General features: G+C 41.4%; 1 protein-coding gene and 1 pseudogene across 1 annotated transcript in view; both read right to left on the bottom strand.

Moving 5' to 3' along the window:
- CASK (calcium/calmodulin dependent serine protein kinase) overlaps positions 1-26,492 on the bottom strand; it is a 327,853-nt gene extending 301,361 nt beyond the window's left edge. Inside the window, 1 exon segment of the mRNA XM_081808983.1 lies at positions 25,810-26,492. Within this exon segment, the coding sequence (XP_081665109.1) occupies positions 25,810-25,868 (59 nt within the window). The 5' untranslated portion in view covers positions 25,869-26,492.
- LOC115941990 (U6 spliceosomal RNA) lies at positions 22,261-22,356 on the bottom strand (annotated as a pseudogene).
- Positions 26,493-26,737: the final 245 nt, after the last annotated feature.

The raw sequence follows: 26,737 nt of genomic DNA, 5'->3' as shown, positions 1-26,737 counted from the left end.
TAGGAAGGGAAAAATGAAGGGGGGGAAATCGGAGGGGGGGGAGATGAACCATGAGAGACTATGGACTCTGAGAAACAAACTGAGGGTTCTAGAGGGGAGGGGGGTGGGGGGATGGGTTAGCCCGGTGATGGGTATTAAAGAGGGCACTGGGTGTTATATGCAAACAATCATGGAACACTACATCAAATAAATAAAATAAAAAATACCAGATGGTAGCTACACTTGTGAACACAGCATAGTGTGTAAAGTTGTGGAATCACTAGGTCTTACACTTGAAACTAATGTAACATTGCGTGTTAACTATACTTAAAAAATAAGGCCCTGCAGCTGAAACAAATCTCCCATATTGGTTGTTTGCTTTAATACGATGCTGATGAGTCACTCTGAATTGACTTATAATACAAATAAATGTTGGGAAGCTTAGATAGAACCTATCAACATTAAATATTTTGAAAGTAAAATTCATAGTGATCATTTAAACACTTTAAAAGATAAAACCAGCATTAATACCACTGTATAATAAAATTTCACTAGTAACATTTGCTTCACAGCAATTCCTTAATATTAATTCCGTATTTTCCATGTAATACTTGGAAGCTGTCCACAGCCTTAAACAGTATTAGACTCAGTATTTCACTAGCTGACCTAACGCTATGGCCCAGGAAAAAGCAATTATTTGCACTAAGTCAACTTACTCCAGAGAAAGGCTTACATGAAATGCACCATAATTCAATGAAATTACCATAAAGAATTTCCCAGCAGAAACTGGTAACACAGAGGAGGGTAAATCATGCTTTCAAATTTGACAGTATCCATAGAACTTTGCTTAATTTCTTCCTTGCTGGCATACCCTTTATTAATAAGCTACTTAAGGGGAACCTGGGTGGCTCAGTCGGTTAAGGGTCTGACTCTTGATTTCGGCTCAGGTCATGATCTCAGGGTTGTGAGATGGAGTCCCACGAACAGCATGGAACCCGCTTAGGATTCTCTCTTCCCCTCTCCCCCCTCCCCTCTCCCTTCTCTAAAAAATAAAAAATAAAAAAACTGTCTGTTTATGCTTTTTAAGCTGCTTAATAAACTACTCTACCTCACTATTACACAAATAGAGAGCTCAGCTACCCCTTAAAATGGCCATTTGGGGCAGGGCCTGGGTTTTAAAAGACGTTCCTTGAGAATTATCCACTTCTTGCTAACGCTATTCTTACCTAATTACCCAATTCACTTTTTCATGCGTGCACACACTCACCTCTCACAATTCTCTACCTGCCCTGCCCTAACCCCAAGGACAATACGGACTTTCCACTCCCAAGACTAGACTAATTGTTGAGAACTAGAAATGACACTTTTGATCAGTCACTTTTATGAAAGCACTTGCTATACTGGAAAAACTGGCACATTATTTGAGGATGGAAAATCTATTTAGATCCATCATGGTGAACAACAGTAACTCGCAGATGAATCAAAAAGTCAAATGTAAGAAATCAAAACAAAGACAAATGTAGGTGAATTTCTACAGGACTCCCAGGAAGGGAAGGACTTTCAGCATCAAAACAATTACAGACAGGGCGCCTGGGTGGCTCAGATGGTTAAGCGTCTGCCTTCGGCTCAGGTCATGATCCCGGGGTCCTGGGATAGAGTCCCGCATCGGGCTCCCTGCTAGGCGGGGAGCCTGCTTCTCCCTCTGCCTCTCTCTCGCTCTCTCGGACTCTCATGAATAAATAAATAAAAAAAAATTAAAAAAAAAATTACAGACATAAAGGGAAGTACTGACAGAATTTGACTATGGTAGAAGCTCTCCTAATCAAACTCCTCTTAACCAATTCCACAGACTGACTCATCCCCACCCCAGTGTAGAAACCTAAGGAAACCTAATGAGTGCCCACAGCATGCCCATTGCTTAGTGCTAACACTACTACGTACTGCACTTGTCCATGAGGCCTACAAATTAAGTTGCCTACTTACCAAGAGTTAGGTTATAAAGGTGATGCTTAATTAAATGTGGGTGACAAATCTGCAAAAGACTGGGGGGGGGGGGCAGTGGGCCCTGTAAATTACCTGAAAGGATCCTGGATAGACTGCAGTTCATTAAGGTATCACTCCCCCTTAAAGAGACCAGAACTAGAAATCACTGATGCATTTTGGATAAGATGTAAATTAGATAGATTCTATATATACATATATTTCTAATCAATTAGACTCCTATTCAAAGGGCAGCTGAATACAAAAGTATTAGCTACTTAATGTGTATTTTTTTTTTTTTAAAGATTTTATTTATTTATTTGAGAGAGAAACAGCATGAGAGGGGAGAGGGTCAGAGGGAGAAGCAGGCTCCCCGCCGAGCCGGGAGCCCGATGTGGGACTCGATCCCAGGACTCCGGGACCATGACCTGAGCTGAAGGCAGTCGCTTAACCAACTGAGCCACCCAGGCGCCCCTTAATGTGTATTCTGAAGCTTTAATGTTGAAGATACATGGTTACCTTTCTGAGGCTACCCCTTCCCGTTAAACAGTCCAGCTAAAAGATCTAATTACACCCAATGAAGAGGCTACTTCTGTAGGATTTTCAGTTTCTGCATATCCACACTCATCAGGAACAGAATCAAAAGGTGAACTTGAAAAATATTTGAAAGACAAGGATAATAGGTTGTTTGACATAAAAAGTTTACATAAAATGGCAAGTAATTATCTGAAGCCAACAACAGGGGAAATATCAAATAAATTAGGAGACATCCAAATCAGACGATACACAGCCATGAGAATTTATAATGAATTATACCTAGGACAGGAGTAAGTACTTCTAAGTGAAAAGCTATCAAACTATAAATGGTATTAAAAAAATACACTGAAAAACATAAGGTGGGGGGCAGGACTTCCAATGGCAGAATGAGGAACTCAGCCATGAACAATCCTAGATAAAACAGTGCCTGTGGCTTTCTAACTTGGGGCTGCTTCCATTATCCCCCCATTACAATTCCATGGCACTGTAGCTCCCTGGACTCGGCCATTAAAGGGAGCTGACCTGATTTGGAGCTCCAAGGGAAAGCCCCACGCCTGCAGCTTTGTTGAAAACAATAGGGATCATTAGCAAACAAACATCACAGCTGCCTAAGCCTGCAGTACTGGTTGGGGCAAATAGGACTTCAGCCAAACGTGCAAAAGGGAGATCTGGGGAATGAGACAGCCAGAAGAGGCTTCAAGCTATGACAGATTCTTGGTGTGCTGGAAGGCTGGATGCATGTGGGGAACTGTGGATAAGGAATAAGCAAGGATCAAGGAAAGAGGAGAGCTTCCCAACTTACCTACTAGAGAGATTTCGCTGATTTGAAGTTTCTTCACAAGCAGAAAGTAAAAGCCAAGGCAGACTTGTAAACTGCCTGAACTTTGAATGTGTGGGTTGGGGCACACATTCAAAGTTCATTCATTTAATAAGCCTACTACATGGCAGACATTATGCAAGTGCTGGAGATGTAAAAACCCTAGTTCCTGCCCTTGAGAAGCTCATATTCTAAGGGTAGAACCAGATGTCGAAGTAATAATTAGAAATCCAAGGGGGAAAAAAAAAGGTTTCAAGGGAGGGAGGGGCTTTTGATTAAACACAGCTGACTGAATGTAAGCATTTATCTACCTCCCTCTAGAGACCATGAGTGGAATTAGAGAAGATATGAACTTAAAAGATCAAGAAAGTCAGCGAGAACCTGACAGCAAAGGAGGGACAACCACAAAATTAGAAACAAAAAGCATTTGGAAAAGAGGTTAAGTAGCTTGGTTGTAGCTTTCTTTCTGCCAAGCACCGGCACTAGGGGAATCTAAACTGAAGCCAAGTGAGCTAGTTCATTCCTGAGGGCCCTGGAAAAAGCAGAAGGTAAAAGCCCAAGAACTGCAGTTTCCAGGGACACTTAAAGGAAATAGAATTTTTTTTTTTTGGCGGGGGAGGGGGGGCAGCTTGGGACACCTGGCTGGCTCAGTGGGTGGAGCATGTGACTCGATTTCAGGGTTGTGAGTTCAAGCCCCATGTTGGGTATGGTGTCTACTTTTTAAAAAATGGACAAAAAAAAAAAATAAAGGGGGGGTGGCTGAAAATTCCTTTAAAAGAACAATAAGACTCTCGGTTTTCTCATCAGCCAGAGCAGCAGGGCAGGCAACTGCTTCCACCCCAAACACTCCCCCCCCCGCAACCACACACACACACACACACACACAAAATACTGAAGTTACTCTCAGGAAAGACTGAACCAAAGCGTTCCTGAGCTTGGGAGCTCCAATCATAACTGGGAACAGAAATGGGATGCCTTACTGAAAACCGGGAGGAAGAAGTAAGTTTTCATGGCCGATGGTGACAGAGCGAGCTCTTTCAGGCTGGGCTTCTGAATACTAGAGGTAAGCATATTACCACCAACTTCCCTCCCATAAGAGATTCAAGGAGTCCTATATAGAAAAACTGGCTGTAGAAAACAGAACAGATAGAGAGTTCCCCATAAATGCCCAGGTTTTCCCCCCAGTCACACCAGAGCCAAACCCAGGAGTCAACAAGCCCCTCTCAAGAACACGGTTTCCAATCAACTGTTCCTTAACAGAAACAACCTGCTAAAGACGCTTGAGGAATACCTCTAATATGAAAGGTACCAAGACTGAGAAAAGGAAAAAGAAATGGGGAAAACAGACAATATAGGGGAAAGAAAATGCCAAAGTAATGATCTTTCTCTTTGAAGACATTAGATCTAGCACCCAAGAAACAAAAAAAAGTCAATCAGAGGGGGAAAAACAGCTCTTAGAAATGAATTACAGAATTGGAAAATAAGTTGAAGGGAACCTCCAGAAAGTAAAACAAGAGAACACATGGAAAAATATGAGAGAGAATGTAAAACTGGAGGGTCAAAATCCAAGAAATAAGAGTTCCGAAGAAAAAACAAATAGAAGGGAAAGCATTATCAAAATATCTAATTTTCCACAACTGAAGAAAATGAATCTTCAAGTTGATAGGCCCACAAAGTGCCCGATAAAGTGAATATAAGAGCATCCATACCAAAGTATATATCATGATATTTGAGAACCCCAGGGATAAAGTCTAAAAAGCAGGTAGAGGGTAAAATGAAAAAGAAAAAAAAAAAAAAATCACATAAGATAAAGAGGTTTAGAGAGAACAATGTAGCAGTGCCTTCAAAGTTGAGAGCAAATTATTTCCAGGCTGGAATTCTATCTTAATAGCTATATAAATTATGTCTACATGAACTCTCTATCAAGTCAAAGGGCATAGTAATGACATTTCCATACACGGTGTGTTCATAGTTTCCTACTGCTGTTGTAAAAAATTACTACAAACTTAGTGGCTTAAAGGAACAGATTTTTTTTCTCTTACAGTTCTGGAGGTTGGTAGTCTAAAATCAAGGTGTCGGCTGCATTCTTTCTGGAGGCATCAGGGAGAATCTGATTCCTTGCCCTTTCTGGCTTCTAGAGGCCGCTGTATTCCTTGGCTCATGGCCCCTTTCTCCATCTTCAAAGCGCATCACCCCGATTAGTTCTGTTGTCATGTCTCCTTCTATTGACTCTGAGCCTCCTGCTTTCCTCTTACAAGGACCCTTTTATTGACATGGGGTACACCTCCTGCCTCCCTCTTATTAAGACCCTTATTTCCATGGGGCTCACCTGGATAATCTCCCCACCTCAAAATGCTTACCTTGATGACATTTGCAAAGACCTTTTTACCATGTAAGGCAATATATTCACAGGTTCTGGGAATTAGGATGTAGGCTCTTATTTAGCATGTTATACACAGTCTCAAAAGTTACTTCCCGGGGCACCTGGGTGGCTCAGTCGTTAAGAGTCTGCCTTTGGCTCAGGTCATGATCCCAGGATCCTGGGATCGAGCCCCACATCGGTCTCCTTGCTCAGCAGGGAGCCTGCTTCTCCCTCTCCCACTCCCCCTGCTTGTATTCCTGCTCTCGCTATCTCTCTCTCTGTCAAATAAATAAAATCTTAAAAAAAAAAAGTTACTTCCCATTCAATCTTTCTCCAGAAGCTACTGGAGGATATGCTCTACCAAAACGAGACAATAAACTGAGGTTAGCATAAGGTTAGAACAAGATGACCTCAGAATCCAGGCAAAGCCATAAAAAGAGCTCCGGATTTCAATCAGGTATCTTTTTTTTTTTAGCATCAAGAGTTTTGTAGATAGAAAAATATGAAAACATGGCAGTCTTTTATCGAGTTCAAAGAGCCTAAGCAGAAAGCTATAGTAAGAGGCACTTGACAAGTACTGTAGCAGTGAGGATGCAGAGGGCAGACCTTTGGGAGTGGAAAGGAGGTAATGTACATAAATTGAATTCAAGGGCCTGGACAAGACCACTTCCTTCCTCGTTACAGTCACCAACACAGCAGCTACAAATAGGGCTCAGTGTCTTACGGTGTCACAAACACGAATCCATCCTGCAACTTCACCCAGGTGAGACAGCAGCCCCCAACACTGCGTGACCTAATTGTTTCTTTAGTGGATAAATATCTTTTAGCTTTGGGACTATTTAGAACTTAACTAGAGACGGAAACAGAAAAAGGCTGCTGAGCCTGGAAGGGTAGGGAAGCTTCACAAAGGCAGGTCTGTCTGAGCAGGGCGTTGAGGTGAGTGGAGCACAGGTATACCCTGGTGCTGGGTGAGGGCAGGAGGACAGCAGAGGGCTGGCTAACAGACCCGCTTCTGCTAAGGCATTTAAGGTACTGTGAATAGCTCTCCGTTGGGCTGGCAACAAAGTGGGGGTGGAGGATGGGTGGCAAGAACAAACCAAATTCCGTAAGGAGAGGGCAACAATATAGCACAGAAGTAAAGTACCTTAGAAGTGACCCAACCTAGGGAAGAAACTTGGCTGCGTCCTCACTAGCTGTGCAAATCTCTTCAACTCAGTTAAGCCTCCATTAATTCATTTGTAAAATGTGAGAACAACAGTGCCTACTTCCTGGGTTTGTTTTGAGAATTAAATGAAAATACTTTGGGGGCTTCCCAGTGGAACAGTCAGAAAGCCAGCAAAAAGTAAAATTACCCAAAAGTAACATTTCTCCAAAGCATAATCACATAATCTGTCTTCCATTCCATTCTCTGTGATTTTCAGGCTGTGCTTTTTCCTCCCTACCCCTCACTCCCCTGAGCCTTTCTTTTGGTCCCAGACTGAGAAACTCAGTTCCTCTAGATCATCACTGCCTAATAGAACTTTCTGTAATGATGGAAATGTTCTAAGTCTGCACCATCCGCTTTGTAGCCACCAGCAACATGAAGCTACTGAGCACTTGAAATGTGGCTGGTGCAACGAAGGAATGGAAGCTTTAAAAAGAACACGTTCACTGAGATGTCATTCACATACCATCAAGTTCATGCTTTTAAAGTATACAATTCAGTGTTTTTAGTAATATTCACGAACAGGTGTCTCAGTCAGTAAGCACTATCTAATTCCAGAACTTTTAAATAATCTCAGAAAGAAAACCCATACCCTTAGCAATTATGCCCCCCTACCCCCTCCCCCTCCCCCAGCCCCTGGCAACCACTGATCTATTTAGCTTCTGTCTCAAGAGATTTGCCTATTCTGGACATTTCATATAAATGTGGTCTTTTGTGTCTGGCTTCTTTCACTTAGCATGACGTATTTGAGGTTCATTCTTGTGGAAGCGGGTACCAGTACCTCATTTCTTTTCTGGCCGAGTAATATTCCACTGCACACGACTACCCCATTTTGTTTATCCGTTTATCAGAAAATGGGCATTTCAATTGTTTCCACATTTTGGCTACTGTGAATAATGCTGCTCTGAACACCGATGTACAAGTTTTTGTGTGAACATATGTTTTCAGTTCTCCTGGGTATATATCTAGGAGGAAAATTGCTGGGTTGTATGGAAACTCTAACTTTTTTTTTTTTAAAGATTTTATTTATTTATTTGAGAGGGAGAGAATGAGAGACAGAGAGCACGAGAGGGAAGAGGGCAGAGGGAGAAGCAGACCCCCTGCCGAGCAGGGAGCCCGATGCGGTACTCGATCCCGGGACTCCAGGATCATGACCTGAGCCGAAGGCAGTCGCTTAACCAACTGAGCCACCCAGGCGCCCTGGAAACTCTAACTTTTTGAGGAACTGCAAGAGTGTTTTACACAGTGCTTGCACCACATTACATTCCCACCAGCAATGCAAAGAGAGATCCAATTTCCCCACATCCTTGCTAGCATTTGTTATTACCCGTCTTTTCAATTATAGCCATCCTAGTGTGTGTGAAGTGGTATCTCACTGGGGTTTTGATTTCTACTTCCCTAACAACTAATGATGTTGACAACCTTTTCATGTGTTTATTGGCCATTTATAAATCTTTGGGAAAATAGTCAATGGATTTTAAATTTTATTTAATTTTAATTAACTTTAAATAGCCACATCTGGCTAGTGGCTACAGTATTAGGCAGATGATGGGATTTGATTTAGCAGCTGGTCGCTTAACTTTGTTCAAAGTCAGGTGGGGCTGGCTAGGTGACTGAAGGTCAATCCCAGCTTCATGACAGCCCCAGATGGAACCAGGGAAAGGGAGGGAGAGGGGAAAGGGGAAAGGGAAACTGGTGCAACACTTGGAAGGAGGAGGCACTTGGCACAGAGCCTGGCACTTAGGAAGCTCTCAAAACTCACTGTTGATGACGGAAGCAACTGGTGTTTATGAGCACTTCAAAGGGCTAGGAACTATGCTTTATACCCACTGTCTCACTTAATCCTTATAACAATCCCATCAGGTAGATTCTACTGTCTCCATTTTACAAACGAAGAAGCAGTTTTGGACAGATCAGGTAAGCCTTAGAAACTTTTCTCCATCCAGTTTAATTATGGCAATGATCTTCTAGATCTCAACCAGGGAAGCTGTTATTCAGGATTCCACCCTTATGCTCAGCATCTATGTACAATTCTGTATCTACTAACCTATCTCCGAGGGACAGTCTGAGAATTAGATGGTTTTTGAAGCAGCAAAATATTAGCACTAAATGAAAATATGAATTCCTGACTGTGCATTCTGGGCCAAATTTTATCTTTTCCAATGTGTTCAGCTACTTTCTCCTCTTTGAATTGGTTCAACAACTATGTAACACTGACTATGTTACTATGGACAGCCAGGTGCTGTCCTAGGTGTAGGGATACAGCAATGACTATGACAGCCATGCACCCTGACTTAATGAAGCTTAAAATATATATTAAATATATGGTTTTAAAAATACACAAGCTCCAGTAAGTTTATGTCACATGGAGGCCTTGTTGCAGTGTCTACTTCATAATGAACCTTATCCCAGCGGCGTAAGTACCCTTAAATGACACTCTCTGCCTACTAAGAAATTCTGAGTCTGAACATTATAACCTTTAAAATGGCTCAAAATCCATGCATTTGGCAGAACTCATCTATAAGAGTTGCTTCTAGGGAAGTAGCACCCAGCTCTCAAGCACGGCCAGCTGCCAAGGAACAAAGGGATTAAAGCTTACCTCCAGCTCCACAGGGCTGTCCCAGACTCCTGTGCGCACAAGGGGAGGCCAACACAGCACGAATCACCAGAGCATTTCTCTTGCCTAGAGCATGGCGTGATTTCCCAAGCTTTCATCACCACCCACCTCTGACCCCTGTTTTCAGGTAGATAAAACAGAAATGATGAGGTTGTTCAGATGATTCGTGTGGGTGGCTATTGTGCTGACTGGGACAATAAGGCTGCAGAACACTCCTCTCTTTTAAAAAGTTCACATTTTATTCTTTGGTATAAATAACAATTTAATTTTTGAAACACTGCATGTCCACACTGTATTGTACAAAACAGTAAAGCTCAAATTCTCCTGTAGGTGGGTTGCTTTTGGCAATAGACCTAAATAACCACACTGAGGACTGGCCTTTGCCTGACCCTCTCTCATTGTACCTCGCCTCTGGGATGAGTAAGCAGGGCAAAAGGTATGAATTAAGTTGATTGGGAAAGCCTAAATGAAAGGTCTCACTCAATCATTTCCAGTTTCAAGCTCACTATCTCCTGTGTCTTATCTGATCAAAGTATTCAACCCGAATATACTGAAAGAAATCATGGACCAAACAAACTCACCAGTGATACAGCTCAGGATCATTTGGCCAAGTCATGTTCCTTAACTTAAAACAACCATGGAATCACAGATGCAAAAGCAATACTTTTGCGTGCTTTTGCTACTGGAGCTAATGGAGACGGTGAGAAGGCTTTTCAAAAGCTATTACACTTCCTTCAGTGGAGTGAGTAGAGTGAAAGATTCCAAGTGCATCAATAAGAACAAAATTAAAATTCAATTCTTGTATTTTATATGACGCTGGCCACCAATCACCTTAAAGGCAGAGAGCAAGAACAAAAGATGATGATATTCCAACTAAGGATAGAAATAGCCATCCTCGGTTATGGGAAGGCTAATGGAAATTTGTCTGGTAAACATTCTAGGATTACCCACAATATTCAGTATTTATGTGCTCACAAACATCCTTGTGAAGTACAAGTGACTATAGCACTCCAGGGCAAGGATAAAACATTTCCACATAGGATGGCACTATTTCCATGGCTCAGAGTACACCAAATGGCTCCCATGAATTCCTAAACTCAGCAGCCGTAAGGTGGGCTTTCTCTTGATGAAGTAAAAAGGCAGTAAGACCTGGGCGAAATGAAGACTATAAAAGATAATTGTTAGGCTCTACCAGAGTGCAAGAAGAACCAAGAACATGCCAGTACAGAATCAGTGAGGAAATGTCACAGAAATGTTAAACAGGCTACCGGCGTTAACAAACATAGAAGGAAAGGACACAGTTGTGTATTTTCATTCACAGGTCTCTAGTCACTGAGTTATAGTTTGATATCAGATAGAAGAATGGGTTTATATAAATAAGAGGGTCAGGGTGTAAAGGCAACAAAAAATTAGGTGTTACCCTATTGATTTCAGATATCTGCAGTTCAGTATAACGGGCAAGAAAACAGTACCAAGGCTTCAACTCAAGCAAGGATCAGCAAACTTTTTGTGTGAAGGGCCAGAAAGTAAATATTTTCGGCTTTGCAGGCCATGTGGTCTCTGCTGCAACTACTCACCTCTGCCCTTACATGTCGTGTGAAAACAGCTACAGACAATATTTAAATGAGTGGGCATGGCTGTATTCCCAAAAAACTTTATTTATAAAAACAGACAGTGGGCCAATTTGGCCAATGGGCCAAAGTTTACTAAACCCTGATCTAGAGTTCCAAATCAGTGGTTCTCTAACATTAATGTACCTCAGGATCCCTTGGAGGGCTGTTAAAAGAGAGATTGCTGGGCTCCACCCCGTTACTTCTGATCTGTAAGGCTGGGTTGGGGCCTGAGAATCCCCATTTCTAACAAGTTCCCAGGTGATACTGCTGCGCCTGCTCAGAATGAGGTCCACACTTTGAGAGCCCCTGCTCTAGACCTTACTACTAAACAAGAAGTTCAATATTTTACGTAACTGCCACAGTTCGCATCTGACTGGCCACAGAAATTTGTTACTTGTAGTTAAGTTCCAAACTTCAAAGCTCAAATACAATTAAATAATTCAAAGAGAAGCAAGGGGAAACATACTAGCCAGGATTTTTTTTTCTTCAGTGTAAACATTGTCCCACCAGTAAAATACACATAATTCATCCTCAAATCTCTTTATTCAACATTTTCACGTAGCATGTTCTAAGTCCTATAAAGAGCTGAGAAGTGTTAAGCTCTAGAAATCAAACAAAATACAACCAGTATTAAAGACAAAGGTAAATGATTCTTGCAAAATCAAAAAGAAAATTCAACGCAGCCCATTTCTAAGAAGTGCTTCATCTCAATAAAATCAAAATAATAATATATGTAAGATAGCTTAAGACTTTTGAAGAATTGTGTCATTTTATCGTAAGAATCTAATGAGATACATAATACAGCCTTTACTATCCTTCTTTTACAAGACGAAGAAACTGAGGAAAACAAACTAAGTGGTGATCTGTCACGATTACTTTAAAAAAATCCTTAAAATACTATTTTTCCTGGTAAGTTTTAAGCTGCATTTATCAAATCCAACTTTTACATGTCTTTTCAGGACTATGTCTATGAATGTGTCTTCATGGGGAAAGACATCATTCTAATAACATCTTCAAGTCCATATTCACATTCATGGGCCTAATTCTGAAGCCACTCCTGCAAGTCTAACCAAGAAGCCTGAACTTTAATCAGATGGCAATTTAAAGCACACTCGACCTGTAGTGTAAGTGGGTCATAGATTATGGAAGTATGATGATCCCTTCCAGCAGTACAATAGAAACACTCGGCAATGGGAGAAATACTATTAATGAAGATAATCCAAAAAGTAGAGCAGCAAGCCTAGAATCTCCCTCTCCAGATACCCGTGCTCTTTCTGCAATGATGATAATGAAAATGTATTCATTTGAATAGGTATTTACACAGGTCAGTTTCACATCCATTATAAGAGGTAAATGTTTGAAAAAAAGAAGGAGGGAAAGAAAGAAGCAAAACCCACAATGCATATGGTCAGTAGAGGTTTTTTCCATTCCTATTAGCATGCTTTTAAAAGTATTATATAAGTTGATTATAATGTGAGATAATTACATTCTCACTCTAACCTGTGATCTGAATACTCCAGTAACATTTTTTTTAATTTATATGAAACATAATTAAAGAAAGCCCTCAGTGAAAACACCTTCTTGTTTGTTTTACAAGTATCTAATTATTTTACAAGTGACTAAATTAAAGAAAAAGATATTTATTAAAAAGGTCATTTCAAATTCAATGCCATTTATTACTGCTGGGACAAACACTCAGTTAAGATGATATTAAACCTAAGAAGACTAGTAAATATTCTATATAAATAAAAGTAGACCATTCTGTTTTTGAGATAATGGTTCAGATGGAAGTCAACAAAAACTTCAAACCTAAATAATGCAATATTAATCATACTGTTCATGGATTACAACAGGAAAGGTTGCCTTCTACTGCCCTCTGAAGCCAACCTAGAGAAGTATTTTCATCAAAGTAAGTGGTCTAAATAGATTCCAACGTGATCATTCTTCCGCCTGACAATGTAATGTGGCCCTAGTGGATGAAGTACTGCTCTGTAAATGTAGGGAATTTAGAGTCAGTGCCCAACTGTGTCAGAGACTGCCAACTTTAGGATCTTCTTACCTCATTTTGCTCACTGTTAAAATGTGGACACTGTTGCCATAATAAAATTTGGGTAAGTTACATAAAAGAACATTATAATATTCACAAATCCTGCATATGGCTATTTCCTAAATATATATTCTTGGATTTTCATTGTCTCATTTCTGAAATTTCACATCATGAACAATTAATTCATCTGTCAAATGCCCAAATGAGAAGACAAAAGCTGTGATACAAAATGCCCTCTTTTAACATAGTCTTTGGAGCTTTTCACAATGCTGCAAAATTATAATCTAGAACAGTCTTGCAAACAAATTACAAAAAGCTCTAAGTTTAACACTATCTTTCCTATGTACATAACAGGCAGTGACAGGGTTTTTTTAAGCCACAAAGCACTCTAAGTAGTGTAGGTCTACGACCACAAAATATATTGAGTAAAATGGATTTCAAACACAAAATAGAACCTGAAGAAGTTTTGTTTACATCACACACACACATACACACACATACACACACACACGAACCCTAATCCCAAACAGGGACTCTATCAGGGGCTCTTTGAGAAGTCCGAAAATATACAGAGACAGCAGCACATCATAACTCTCCAATTAGGGATGGAGATAAATCTCCAGCTAAAGCTAGTGATTTTCCCCCAACTTTATTAAAGCTAGTATTTTAAATAATCTTTCATATCTGAAAATTTCTAGTACATTCTCAACTCGATTTTCATCCACTCTCTAGGCAATAAGCAAGCATGAAGGAAATATTTTTTTTTTTTTAGGAATTCCACATTTATATTGCTTCTGGTGAGACAATCTTAAAAGAATTTTGATGGGTTTCTTCCCTTTAACCTAGGATTGAAAAAAGAATCCAAAAGCAGTAAAAAAAAAAAATAATAAAAATACATTTAAAACCCACAAAAACTAAATGTATAGCATTTCCCCATGTAACGGTGAAAACAGTTCAGTGAACCAGCCTCAGTGTCTTTACGTTTTTCAGAAACAACCTACTCATTATGGGGCTACTCAGACCACTTGAAGAATATCCCAACCTTGATGGTAAACAATAGGAACTGGACAGTAAGCTCCAGTTTCATTTTTTTTTAATTTTTTAATTTTTTATTTTTTTTTAAAGATTTTATTTATTTATTGGAGAGAGAGAATGCGAAAGAGAGAGCACGAGAGGGGGGAGGGTCAGAGGGAGAAACAGACTCCCCGCTGAGCAGGGAGCCCGATGCGGGACTCGATCCCGGGACTCCAGGATCATGACCGGAGCCGAAGGCAGTCGCTTAACCAACTGAGCCACCCAGGCGCCCTCCAGTTTCATTTTTAATCTACAACAGGAACAGCAAATTACAGCCTGAGAGCTAAATCTAACCACCTATTTTTGTAGATAAAGTTTTATTGGAACACAGCCACATTCATTTGTTTTCATATGGCTGTCTTCACGCTACAATGGTAGAGTTGAGTAGCTGTGACAGATGCTGTATGGCTCACAAAGCCTAAAATATTTACTATCTGGTAGTTTACAGATAGTTTGCCAACCCTTGGTATACAAAATCTAAAACTGATGAAAATCAGTATAAACAGGTCCATGAGATAAAAGGTTAACTAAGAACTCATACAATTTACTTTTATTTATATTACAGTGTATTGAACAGACTCTACAGGCAAACTCTGATACTACTTACCTGATTAAAAAGCATTCTAACCCTCATACACTGTTGGTGGGAATGTAAAATGGCATGACAGCTTTGGGAAATAGTCTGGCAGTTCCTCAAAATGTTAAACACAGAGTTACCATTGGACCCAGCAATCCTACTCCTACGTATATACCCAAGAGAAATAAGAATATATGTCCACACAAAAACTTGTAGGTCAATGTCCATAGCAGGATTATTTATGATAGCCAAAGGATGAAAACCACCCAAATGGCCCATGAACTGATGAATGGATCAGCAAAATGTGGTCTATCCACACAACGCAATATTACTGGGCTTTAAAGATGAAGTACCAATACATCTACAACTTGGATAAACTTTGAAAACATTATGCTCAGACAAAGAAGCAGTCACATATGGTATGATTCCATTTATATGCAATGTCCAGAACAGACACATCTGTAGAGATAGAAGGTAGATCGGTTGTTACTTAGGGTTAGGGAAAGATGGGGTTGAGAGCTAACATATACAGGGTTTCTTTTTGGGGTGATGAAAATGTTTGGAAATTTCTTGTGGTGATGGTTGCACAACTCTGTGAATATACTAAATCCCACTGAATTGTACACTTTACATTGGTGAATTTTATGGTATGTGAATCACATCTCAATAAAGTTGTTACCAAAAAAATGCATTCTATTAACCTGCTGAAACATCTAAAATCAGAATGTTAGAGTCTTATATTTAGGACTAGCCCTGAAAAGACAACCTCTGTTCATACTAAATGACAAGCAGTAAAACAGTACTGAAGAGCAGGCGTCTAGATGGGTCATATATAACCAGGTATGAATCCCCATGCTGCCTCTTATTATTATTGACACTTTGCCCAGGGCAAGTTACTGATCTTCTTGCTCAGCTTCCTCATCGGTTAAAGGGGAGAGGGTGATTGCCTCAAAGGGAAGGCTGGTGGCCAAGGTTAAATTAGAAAAATATAAACAATTTAACACTGTGTCCAGCATATGATGAACACTCAAGCTATAGAATTTGAGAACAAAAAGAAGAGAAAAAAATTCCTAACGTTATCCCTAAAAACTTTAATTTTATGCTTATTGTTGAATTTCTTATATATGTAATCTCTGTCCCTAAACTAAAATAGGAGCTGTGAACCCAAAATTGCTCTAAAAAATAAGGTTCGTTATTTTAAAAAATAGGATAAATATTTTTTAAGCTTCATTAAGATTTAATTTTCCCGACCTGTATTCCTCTACTCTGTTTTCTAAATGAGGAAACCGGCATAAAAAGATGACATGAGTTACCCAAGAAGACGACTAACAAATCATTCAAGCCTGACCTCCTCTGTAAAGATTTCCCCAACTTCCTTTTACGACTAGGAGGTCACAGTCTCTGGATTGCTCATGTAACACTCCTTCAACAACAACTGAGTACTTACTGTGTGTCAGTTACCAAGTTACTCGGAGGATACTAGGTAAACAAGTCAGATGCAACCCTGGCTTTAACAGGACTGAATGTCTAGTTATATTAGATTTAAACAATTTGTCAACTTCTCCCATTGACAGAGAGCTCCTTGAGGCCAGAGAACTCAAGTATTTGGTGAATAACGGGGCGCCTGGCTGGCTCAGTCAGTGGAGCACTCGACACCTGATCTCAGGGTCGTGAGTTTGCGCCCAACGATGGGGGTAGAGTTCACTTAAAAATACATTAAAAATATTTAAAAAAATGATAATGGCAATTAAAATAACAACAACTACCTTTAGTCATTTTACACAGATCATGTTATTTAATCCTCACAACAATCCTGCAAGGCATATACTATCATCCTCATTTTACAGATAAAGAAACTGAGACTCAGAGAGGTTAACTAACTTGGCCAGGGCCACACAGCTAGAAATGAACGCATAAATGAACAAATGAAGAAACTGTTAGCACCACTAACAATTTTACCCACGTGATAGGAAAGAATGTTCATTTCACCATATTATTTATGTAATAGAGCCTGTGTTTAGCACTGAGAAAGTGCACATTTGGAAATTGTTGAAACTTATCTACATAGCTGCCAAAAGTAATTTGAGTATCTCAGAGACATTCTAGAAATAAAAAATACTTATGCTGCACTTTACAATCACTAATCCATGCAAATAGCTTGTGAAGTGGCTATCATTCTTTCTATAAATAAGAAGAAAATGGCCACACTGTGCCCAAAGGCTACCAGATCACATCTTAGGGGGCTGCCTCACAAACTACAAAACTATGTCGATCCATATGTTTGGGGTAAAGTACATACCAAGGGTAAGCAGAAAGGCTGAAAATCTATGACGTTTCCTAAAAACACAAATTAGATTCCATAAAATAGCAGTGGTATAATGGTAATCTGCCCATCTTAGCAGGCCTAGAGAACTCGTAATTGCATTAATAACATCAAGAGTATTTTAATAAAACATCAGAACCTGCGTATAGCTAGGCAGTTATATTTCCATCTTAGATTTTTTTTTTTTTTTTTAAAGATTTTATTTATTTATTTGAGAGAGAATGAGAGAGAGCACATGAGAGGGAGGAGGGTCAGAGGGAGAAGCAGACTCCCTGCCGAGCAGGGAGCCCGATGCGGGACTCGATCCTGGGACTCCAGGATCATGACCTGAGCCGAAGGCAGTCGCTTAACCAACTGAGCCACCCAGGCGCCCCATCTTAGATTTAAATATATCAAGATACTCTAAACTCGGGGTTACAATTAAAAGCCTGAAATGCAGACTCGACATAGCAGAGTTTGGATATTATTAAACTACACTGAGAGAGAGAGAACACAGTCACCATTCCAAACTGTAAATGATTCAAATATTCAAAACAATGGTAACAAAGCAAAAAAAAAAAATGTGTATTAAAAGAAATAAGAAAGACTTGGCGCCTGGGTGGCTCAGTCGTTAAGTGTCTGCCTTCAGCTCAGGTCATGATCCCAGGGTTCTGGGGTCGAGCCCTGCATCGGGCTCCCTGCTCTGCGGGAAGCCTGCTTTTCCCTCTCCCACTCCCCCAGCTTGTGTTCCCTCTCTCGCTGTGTCTCTCTCTGTCAAATAAATAAACAAAATCTTTAAAAAAAAAAAAAGAAATAAGAAAGACTGGAAAAAATAATGTGCAACAGCTCAGTGATAGAACACGGATGCTAAAATGAAATAATGTGCACTTACATACCAAAAAATTGGCTTAAGTACAATAAAGTAATCATTTCTTATTGTGAATGGGTGTGCACAACTACAAAAAGCCAATGAACAAAGTTAGTTGGAGAGTAGTGGGGTAGAGAGACATTAACTACACTCATCCAAAGGGGACCCAAAACCTTGAGACAAGGAAGGATGCAGTTCCCTGTGGGGAAGGGATTTAAGAAAATAAGAATGGTTTGACTAATATCAAGAACTTAAAGTAAATGTAAAATTTACCATGTCATTTCATTAAAGGCTCCCATTTAATTGAAAGTTATGCACCACGCTGAGGAATGAAAAACACCTAATCTTAGGAAAACCAAATGGTTTTACCTAAAAGCCAGCCATCAGAATCTACAAAACACAATTATAATGAAAAAGAAACCAGCTCCTTTTTTTTTCACCCTAAATATGCTGTTGAGATGGATTCACAGAGAAATACTGCATTGCCAACATGCACAGAACCTTGCTTTTCAGTCACACCATGAATTGATATTTAACATTATATTCATTTTGATAGATGTTTTAAATTGCCTCTCTGCTATAAACAAGCCTTTTTTTTTTTTTTTTGATCGTCCATCACAGTGTGTTGGCATTTTACATTATTGATCCTCCCCACTTTAAAACTTCCGTGACATCCAGCTATCCTGACTTTTCTAGCTCAGTGCATTACACAGCAAACCACAGCTCTCCAGCTTGGTCACCTGTCAAAAACTCATTCACTCAGTTTTACTTCCCAAACCTTCACTGTCATTCCAGACCTCTCACCCGAACTCCAGTTCAGCATTTCCAGTGATGTCTACTTACAAATGGCTTGCACTCAACTCAAAGCTGCAATAACCAATCCATACCATGGAATACTGGGCAGCGGTTTAAGAGGAGACAGAGTTCGACAGAGACATAGATGCATATGGAAAGGTCATCAGAGACACTGTTTTTCAATGAAAAATTAATATTTCAGCATAGTGTACAAATATCCCATTCTGTTTTTTAAACAAAGACCTTCCAGAAATATGCACAAGACCTGGACAATGGTTACCTCTGGAGAATGGGGTCATGGATGGTGGGAGAATGGAGAGAGAGACGCATTTACCTCTGTACGGTCTAAATCTTAAAATTAATTTTATAATTTATTTTGTAAAGACTAGTCAATTTATAAAGAGAAAGTAATAGAAAATTATTAAATCTCAACATTGCAAATAGATATTAACTTCCTTTAAGCCAAACTAGCTTCAGACACGAAATCTTCCTGGTGTGGACGAAGGGAGACTCTCCCTATACTGACTCGGCTCTATGACTAGTCATACCAGAATACCATAATGGCCATGAGGGTAATTACATTGCACTCAGTTCAAAGAGGGGATACCAAGACACTGGGTGGCCCCAGGAGAGAAAGAAGAGAGCAGGTCCTGTCGCACCTTGAACCCTGTTGCATGAACTCAGAGCCAAATCTGGTAGTTTTAGAATCTGCACTGCCAGTTGCAACTAAAAAATAAAACCCAAAATGCGAGAGCTGCACACCCCATCAGCTCGTTGGCTGGGGTCAGGGACCTGCTCTGCAGCAGTAACTCAGTCACTTGCCTATTTAGGTGTGCAGTGCTGGCCGACAGCCTAGACGCTTACAACTCAGCAGCTGCAGTTCAGCACACGGTTTTCAGAGTCAGTGAGAACAACTGCAGGATTTTTAGCACAGGATATAGGAATAACCACCCCGTGGAAACCACCCCACCCCACTCTCAACAGACACCTATCTCTGACACCTCATTACTTCTGGTTTGGCAAGTTAGGAGTCATTAATCAACGATTCTGTTTGTTGGGGCAGGGGGGTGGAAAGGAAAAACCTGGAGAGTAAAAGGCGTAGAGAAAGTTCCAAAACAAATTGTATTTTGGATGGATGGGCAAGATTCTCTATTTCCATTGCTAAAGAATGCAGAGACTTATCAGTTTGGCGACAAACGCGGATATCTCATTAATGAGAAAGACAAAAAGAAAAATGAAATGGGTGAAACAATGAATAGTCGTATGGAACCTCTAATGAAGGGGTGAAAAATAGAACTAGAGTGTCGAACAATTAAAATTTGCTGTAAATAAGCTCTGAAAATGAAGGCATGGGCCTCACTTTAAAGAAACCCGATGTAGCATTTTTAACAACTGGAATCGGCAGCAGAATGCAGCATGAAATGAATGGACTTTGGAAACAGTTGCAATTCCATGTGATCTTGGGCAAGTTACCCCTCTCTGAATTGCAGTGTTTTCTGAAAAACAGGTATAATCAGAGGAGATAATATATGTAAAGTGCCTCACATTAGAAGGCATAAATGTCAATTCCCCTTATGAAGTAAGCATTAAGTGATAAAAAGATTTTTGTTTTTACCTTTAAACAATCTTATGTCAAAGTTCGTTTAAACAGTGCTTTTGGCAAATTTAAAATGTGAAAACGTTTACAAAAATGCAGTAATTCAAGAACAATCTCAAAAAGCAAGGCATACTTGCTTCTTTAATTTGTTGAGTGGAGCTACAGCTGGGGACGGTAAAAGAATTTTCAATTTAAAGGAAATATCCAGGAACACAATTTAAGGCGCATGAGAGGTAGTTTGTCAGGTGAAGTGTTGCAGATTCAAGGGGGAAAACGGAGGGGGGCAAAGTGCACATGTCAAGGACATAGAAGCAGGTCACAGTCGTAGCACGCAAGGGAGTCACAGGAAGTCTTTATAAAGACAACGGCCCAACGACACTTCAGAAACTCCAAGTGCTAAGGCAATCTGTAGAGAGCAGGCATGAGGAAGACTCCGAGAAACCCGTGCACATGCAGAAAAGCTCAGTTCCCTCCAAATCGTCCCAGAAGCCAAACACCATCATCAGGAATCAACACTGCTTACCTACTCCCCAAAAGGCCCGCCACGTGCAGGCATCCACACCGTGTTTAACAGGTTTTTCTTCTGTGGAACTGCAGCTAATCCCCCTTGGCTTGAATCTTTCTGAGCCACCAACAGGCTAGTGGGTGACTGTGTTTCTTCTACCTTGCTACACGACTGTCACTCTGATCAAGCACTTCTTTCATGAAACATCTACACATTTCTGGTAAATTCCTGGTTGCTTCGGGCTCATACTTTTCCAGACACTAAAAACTAATTTACCTACAATGTCTAGATACAATTTCCAAGAAAGATGTTCCAATGTATTGTAATGTTCCCCTCTGTGGTACTGGAAATCCAAATCAGTGGGCCAACCAATATATGTGCAAGCCATGGTGATTAGTAAAAAGAGTAAAGCTGAATTTTTTGTCATGTTAAATTACATATTTTACAAATGATTAATCCAGTGTTTACATAAAGGCTGCATTTAACTCAATTCTCTGGTAAACGGTGTTACCGGAATTACAAGTGTGGACTTGAAGTATATAAGCAACATAACCACACTCTTTTAATAGAGTATATGTGCAAACACAATCCATACTGAACCGATAAATCTCTTAATATTAAATTAAGTCGTTGTAGTGGACAGCCATCATCAACTGTTAATTGAAGCAATCCTCGTTCCATGTTGTTCCAAACATCAGTCACTGTGTTAGCATCAGACGAGCGTCATAAATCAATGTGAATCTTAAAAGACCCAAGAAATCAAAGCCACACACAGGCTGAAACAAAATTCTGAACACCAGGGCTCAGAGACACAGCATAGAGGAGATAAAATCCCCGTTTTGGTCTCTTGGCTTCAATACCTCCCAAAAAGCATTTGTTCTACTTTTCAAAACCTGTAAGCCTCTGAAAAGCCAGTCCCAAAATATTACATACATCACCTAAGTTTTAAACCAATGAGTCAATCGTAGCTGCATATTAGAATCACTTAGAGAGCTTTCAAAAAATACCAGTGTCCAGGACCCACTCCCAGAGATTCTGATTTTATTGCTCTGACACAGGGCCCTGGCATTGATCTTTTTTAAAAGCTCCCCTGGTGATTCTAATATGCAGCCAGGTGGAGAGCCACTGCTTCAAACTAATACAGCCTTTTGGGACAATAATTGCTCTGAGGTTGATAAACATGCTTTTTGCCTTTTAATGAGATTTTATTAAAACTACTCAATTCATTCCATAGCTAATGAGCAACCGTTACATCGCAGGCCCTGTGTTAAGTAATGGAGAAAGATATATATGTTCCCTGCCCTCAAGAAGCTCCCTATTCGCTAGGTAGAGAGACTCGTGAATAAGAAACTGTAATTAAATATGGTAAGTGCTCTCAAGGTACAAGCAAATTCAGCATGCCTCACAAACTTGCATGTCATCCTTGAGCAGGGGTCATGCTGCATCATTCCAAATTTAGTGTATGTCCTACCAAAGCAGGAAAGTCAGAAGTTACAGGTTACTAAGAATCCTAAATACCAGGGCAAATATGCAGCCCATACAAGGTGAAAACGGTGTGCCTTTTGCTATTTTCTTTCACAGAAACTCCTGTACCATGAATTTCTAAGCTTTAATTTGGATGAATCATCTTTAAAATTGCCTTCATGTAATATTACTGATTGTACACTTACCTCTAAAGCAAAAGATACAGTAAATGATCACGGCATAAAAATGAGCCAATTTCCTGCATTTGCATAAAATCTTTCTTTCCCACTAATTGCTACATTTGAGAGGATGAGAAGTTTTGGGACTAGGATAAGGTCCCATCATTGGCGATTTGTTTCAGTCACTTGAAAGATGTGACACAGGAAAATGTTATGGAAACAATGGGCATTCAAAGGAACTTTTGTAAGATTTTCAAAAATAAGAAACATGGGGAAAGAGTTTAATTTTTTTTTTAAAGAAATGGCATCCTCCCAATATTCCTAATGAATCAGGCTCATGATTCCTTCGCAGACACTGGATGAGTGAGTGAGTCCATAAGCAGTGAGGTAGGGGAGTGAGTGGGTGGTCAATTGATCTTGACAATTGAAATCCGTTTTAAAGTACCTCAGTGGAAATTTAAGCCTATTAACACCTAAGTGTCAAAAACAATTTGTGATACTAATTTGGTATACAAGAAAATCACAATTCTAGAGAACTTGGATAGAAATCAACAAAAAGGTTTCCAGTACAAGTGAACATCTTCAAGGCCTTTCTGTTTAAAGCTACAGTTGAACAAATGCTAAGTTAAAATGTATGCTGTCAAGGTCCCTGCAAGAAAATCTCAAGTGAATTTCAATTTCCAGATCAAGATATGCTGAGACAATTTACCGGAGAAACCTTCAACCTTTACACAGGGTGAGGAACACTATCATTGCATTCTTTACCACGAAGGCTACCTTGAATTCATTATTTCATGAAATGACACATTATAAATGGCACTGACCAAGTCAGACTTTGTAGGGTATGAATGAGATTTCAAGTTCACAATAGTTAAGGAAGCCATAGGGTACCCATCACCTTAGAACCAGCTTGCTCTCCCTCCTTATGCAGCTCTGAAGCAATAGAAAAGATGAATTTAGTTCTTACCAGAGGTGTTTCCTGAAAACATTCAATCAATTACAAGCCAGCAGAACACTGTGCTAATGTGATGCTGACCACTTCGTTTTGATATCCAAAGAGATCATATCACTCTTTCAGACCTTAAGGAATCAGAACTGGTTACTAACATTGACACAATGATGGCTATATTCCGTCATCACAATATAATTAACACTTTAATTTCACATTTTCCAATTATGACTTTGCTGGCTCATTTAAAGCAAATATAACTAAGACACAACAAGTATAATTCACCCACACACACAATCATTTGGGAGCTTTTGGGAAACCCTAATTTACCTTTACCGGGTGCTAAGAATGAAGAAACCAACCAAGGAGATTTTTTTTTTAAACACGTTTGTTTCTACAGAACAGTGCTATCCACATATGGTTGTGGAGCACTTGAAATGTGGCTAGTCCAACTGAGAAACTGAATTTCCAATTTTATTTAATTTTAATTAATCAAAATTTAAATTTAGAAAGATATCGATTAGGTTATTAGAAAACTTTTAGATACGTTTGGGAAAACTTGGGTGTGTGAATCTACTTTTGCAAATGCAAAGGTTATGAAACCCAAATACAGATCAAGTATTTCCGGTGAAAATTTAGCTTAGTGTCAGAATTGAGATGTGTTGTTAGTGTAAAATACACACTGGATTTCAAAGACTGAGTACAAAAAGAAAGGATGTAAAATACCTCAATAATTTCTGCACTGATTATGTGTTGAAATGCTAATAGTTTGGATCTAGTGTGTTAAATAAAATATTTTATTAAAATTGCACCTATTTGCTTCTAATTTTTTTAATGTGGCCATTGCAAAATTTGCATATATAAAATTTGTGTATAGAAAAATTACACATATGTCTTGCATTATATATCTTTGGACAGCGCTGCTCTAGAGCACTTCCATAAGCACTTTACAGGGCACATTTGGATATCCTTCCTCTCCTAGACAGGCTGGTCATGTAACAATAGGGGCAAGGAGTAACATGTCCTTGTATCCATTGGGTCTGAGCAAAGTGTGTAGCAAGCTCTACTCATAATTTCACCAAGTGAGGCAACACGGTAATACCTCAGCACAGAAGGAAAAATACGAGTTATCAGCACTTAAACAAATTGAAATCCAGTACTGCAGACAACTTAAAAGGGATACAGCCAACTGCTCTAAGGTCTTGGTTTCATTTCCCAACTGCGGACCTTAAAATAGACAATAAAGCACCGCTTCCAAAAAGAGGTAAAATATTTCAATGGTAGCTACCTAGCGATCCTTAATAAAGAAGCAAAAATTGCTCTTAAATCTTATCTCCTCAACTTCTAAAGGCACAGAATACACGCCTAACTAGGAAATCAACTTCCGATCGCCAGCCTTTTCCCTCACAAGCAAATTAGCAGGATTGTGCACTTGGAATACTGTTTGACAAGAATGAAAAGGAAACTATTCAAAACAGATTTAAGGAATGGACAATTAGATGAGGAACTGCAGATTTAATTCTCAATCAGCACTGTGATTAATCTGATTCCCTGCTTTTCCCTAGTGTAATTTTACAACACAGATGAAAGGATGAGCATTTGGACTGTCAGTTCTATATTCTAGACCAGCCCGGTGACTCAAAGCAGACGGCTCTACCACACGAACCACCACCATCCCAACAACAGTCGAGGGAAGCCTCGAACACTGATTTAACAGTCATTGCATAACGAGGCATTAAAAATTCGGATACCCCCAACTCTTTCCACGCTGGTCTACACCAGGTGAGGAATTTGCTGAAACTGAACGCACCCCGTCTGAAAATGACCCCCTCCAATCCGTGCATGGAGTGAACACAAAGGCATCTATCTAATATCCTGCACAATAGACACACACCCCACAATTAAAAACCCTGGACGTTCTCTCTCTATCGCTCCATGCAAGCAAAGGAAAATGCAAGCTGCTCTTTTCGTTAATGGTCTGTGGTACACGCAAGGTAACAATAACCCCAACTGTTCCCAGGAAGCAACTATAAAATCGGGTCTGCCACGTCCCTGTGCAACCGTCAGATAAAATGCAGACAGCGGATTTCGGCCGGCCCCACGCCTCGTGGGGTGGCCGACCTCGGCTCGGTGGCTTCCACGGATCGCTGAGAACCCCCGCGGACCCCCGCCCCGCAGGAGGTCCAGGTACACGTCTATAAATACGCCCGGGTGAGGAGGACTAGGGAGGCGGAGGGGAAGGGAGGGCAGGGGGCAGGCCCAGAGCGGGTGCCGGTGCGGGAGGACTCGGGCATCACTGAAATGCATTTTTCCACACTCCCGCTCCCTCGCGTGGGGACTCACTTGCCGATCACCTCGCAGAGCTCGTACACATCCTCGAACAGCACGTCGTCGTCGGCCATGGTCCGGAGGGGACAGCGGCCGCAGCGTGGAGGGCTCCGAAAACGGGGGTGGGGGCGCCAAAGAGCTCAGTGCCCGGCCCCTGGCTCGCCTCCTCCCCTCAGGACCCGCGAGCCCTCGGTGCTGAGGACGCCCGAGTGGGGCTGCGAGGCCCGGAGACTGCGGCGCTTTCCTCTGCGGGCGACGGCCCCGGCGCGGGCGGCGGGGCCGGGGCGCGGGAGCGAGGGCGGCCCGGGCCCGGCGCCGCCCGCCCGCCCGCTGCTCCTCGCGCTGCTCGGGCCGCGCTGCCCGGCGTGCGGATCCTCGGGGACGGCGCGGCGCCGCGCTCTCCTCTCGTCAGCCCGCGCGGGCCGCGAGGCCGCGACCGCTCCCTCTGCCGAGTCTGGCTCCGGCGCGGCGCGGGGCAGCTCAGGCTACAAGGGGGGCCGCGGCAGGACCATGGAGGGAGGATCGCCGCGGAGGGAGGTGGCGGCGGCAGATCGGCGCTGGGGACCAGGAGGCGGCGGCAGAGACGCTCCCTCCTCCTTCTCCTCCTCCCGCCGCCGCCGCCGCCCGCCTGAGAGTGGGAGGGGGCTTCGCGGGACTGGCTGTCTGTGCGGGCGGGAGTCGCGGCCACCACCTTCAGCTCCTCCTCCTCCGCCCCAACCGCCGACGAGCTCGCGAGCCCCGCGCACCCGCCTCGCGCACACACGCCCTCCTCCCTCTACGGCCGCGCGGCTTCCAGAACCACAGGCCCCGCCCACTCCAGCCCGTCGGGAGGCGGTGGCCGAGGGACAGGGAACCTGGCTGAGCGGCGCATGCGCGCGCCGCGGGCCACGTCACGGCGAACGGGCGGGCGTCGGGGATCTAGAAGGGGTGGGGGGTTTCGGCC

Source organism: Leptonychotes weddellii, chromosome X (assembly GCF_054177405.1).
Source record: "Leptonychotes weddellii isolate Sample4059 chromosome X, ASM5417740v2, whole genome shotgun sequence".
NCBI classification, from domain to species: Eukaryota; Metazoa; Chordata; class Mammalia; order Carnivora; family Phocidae; genus Leptonychotes; species Leptonychotes weddellii.
The sequence above is the reverse complement of the archived record's forward strand: the minus strand, read 5'-3'. Positions and strand labels throughout refer to the sequence as shown.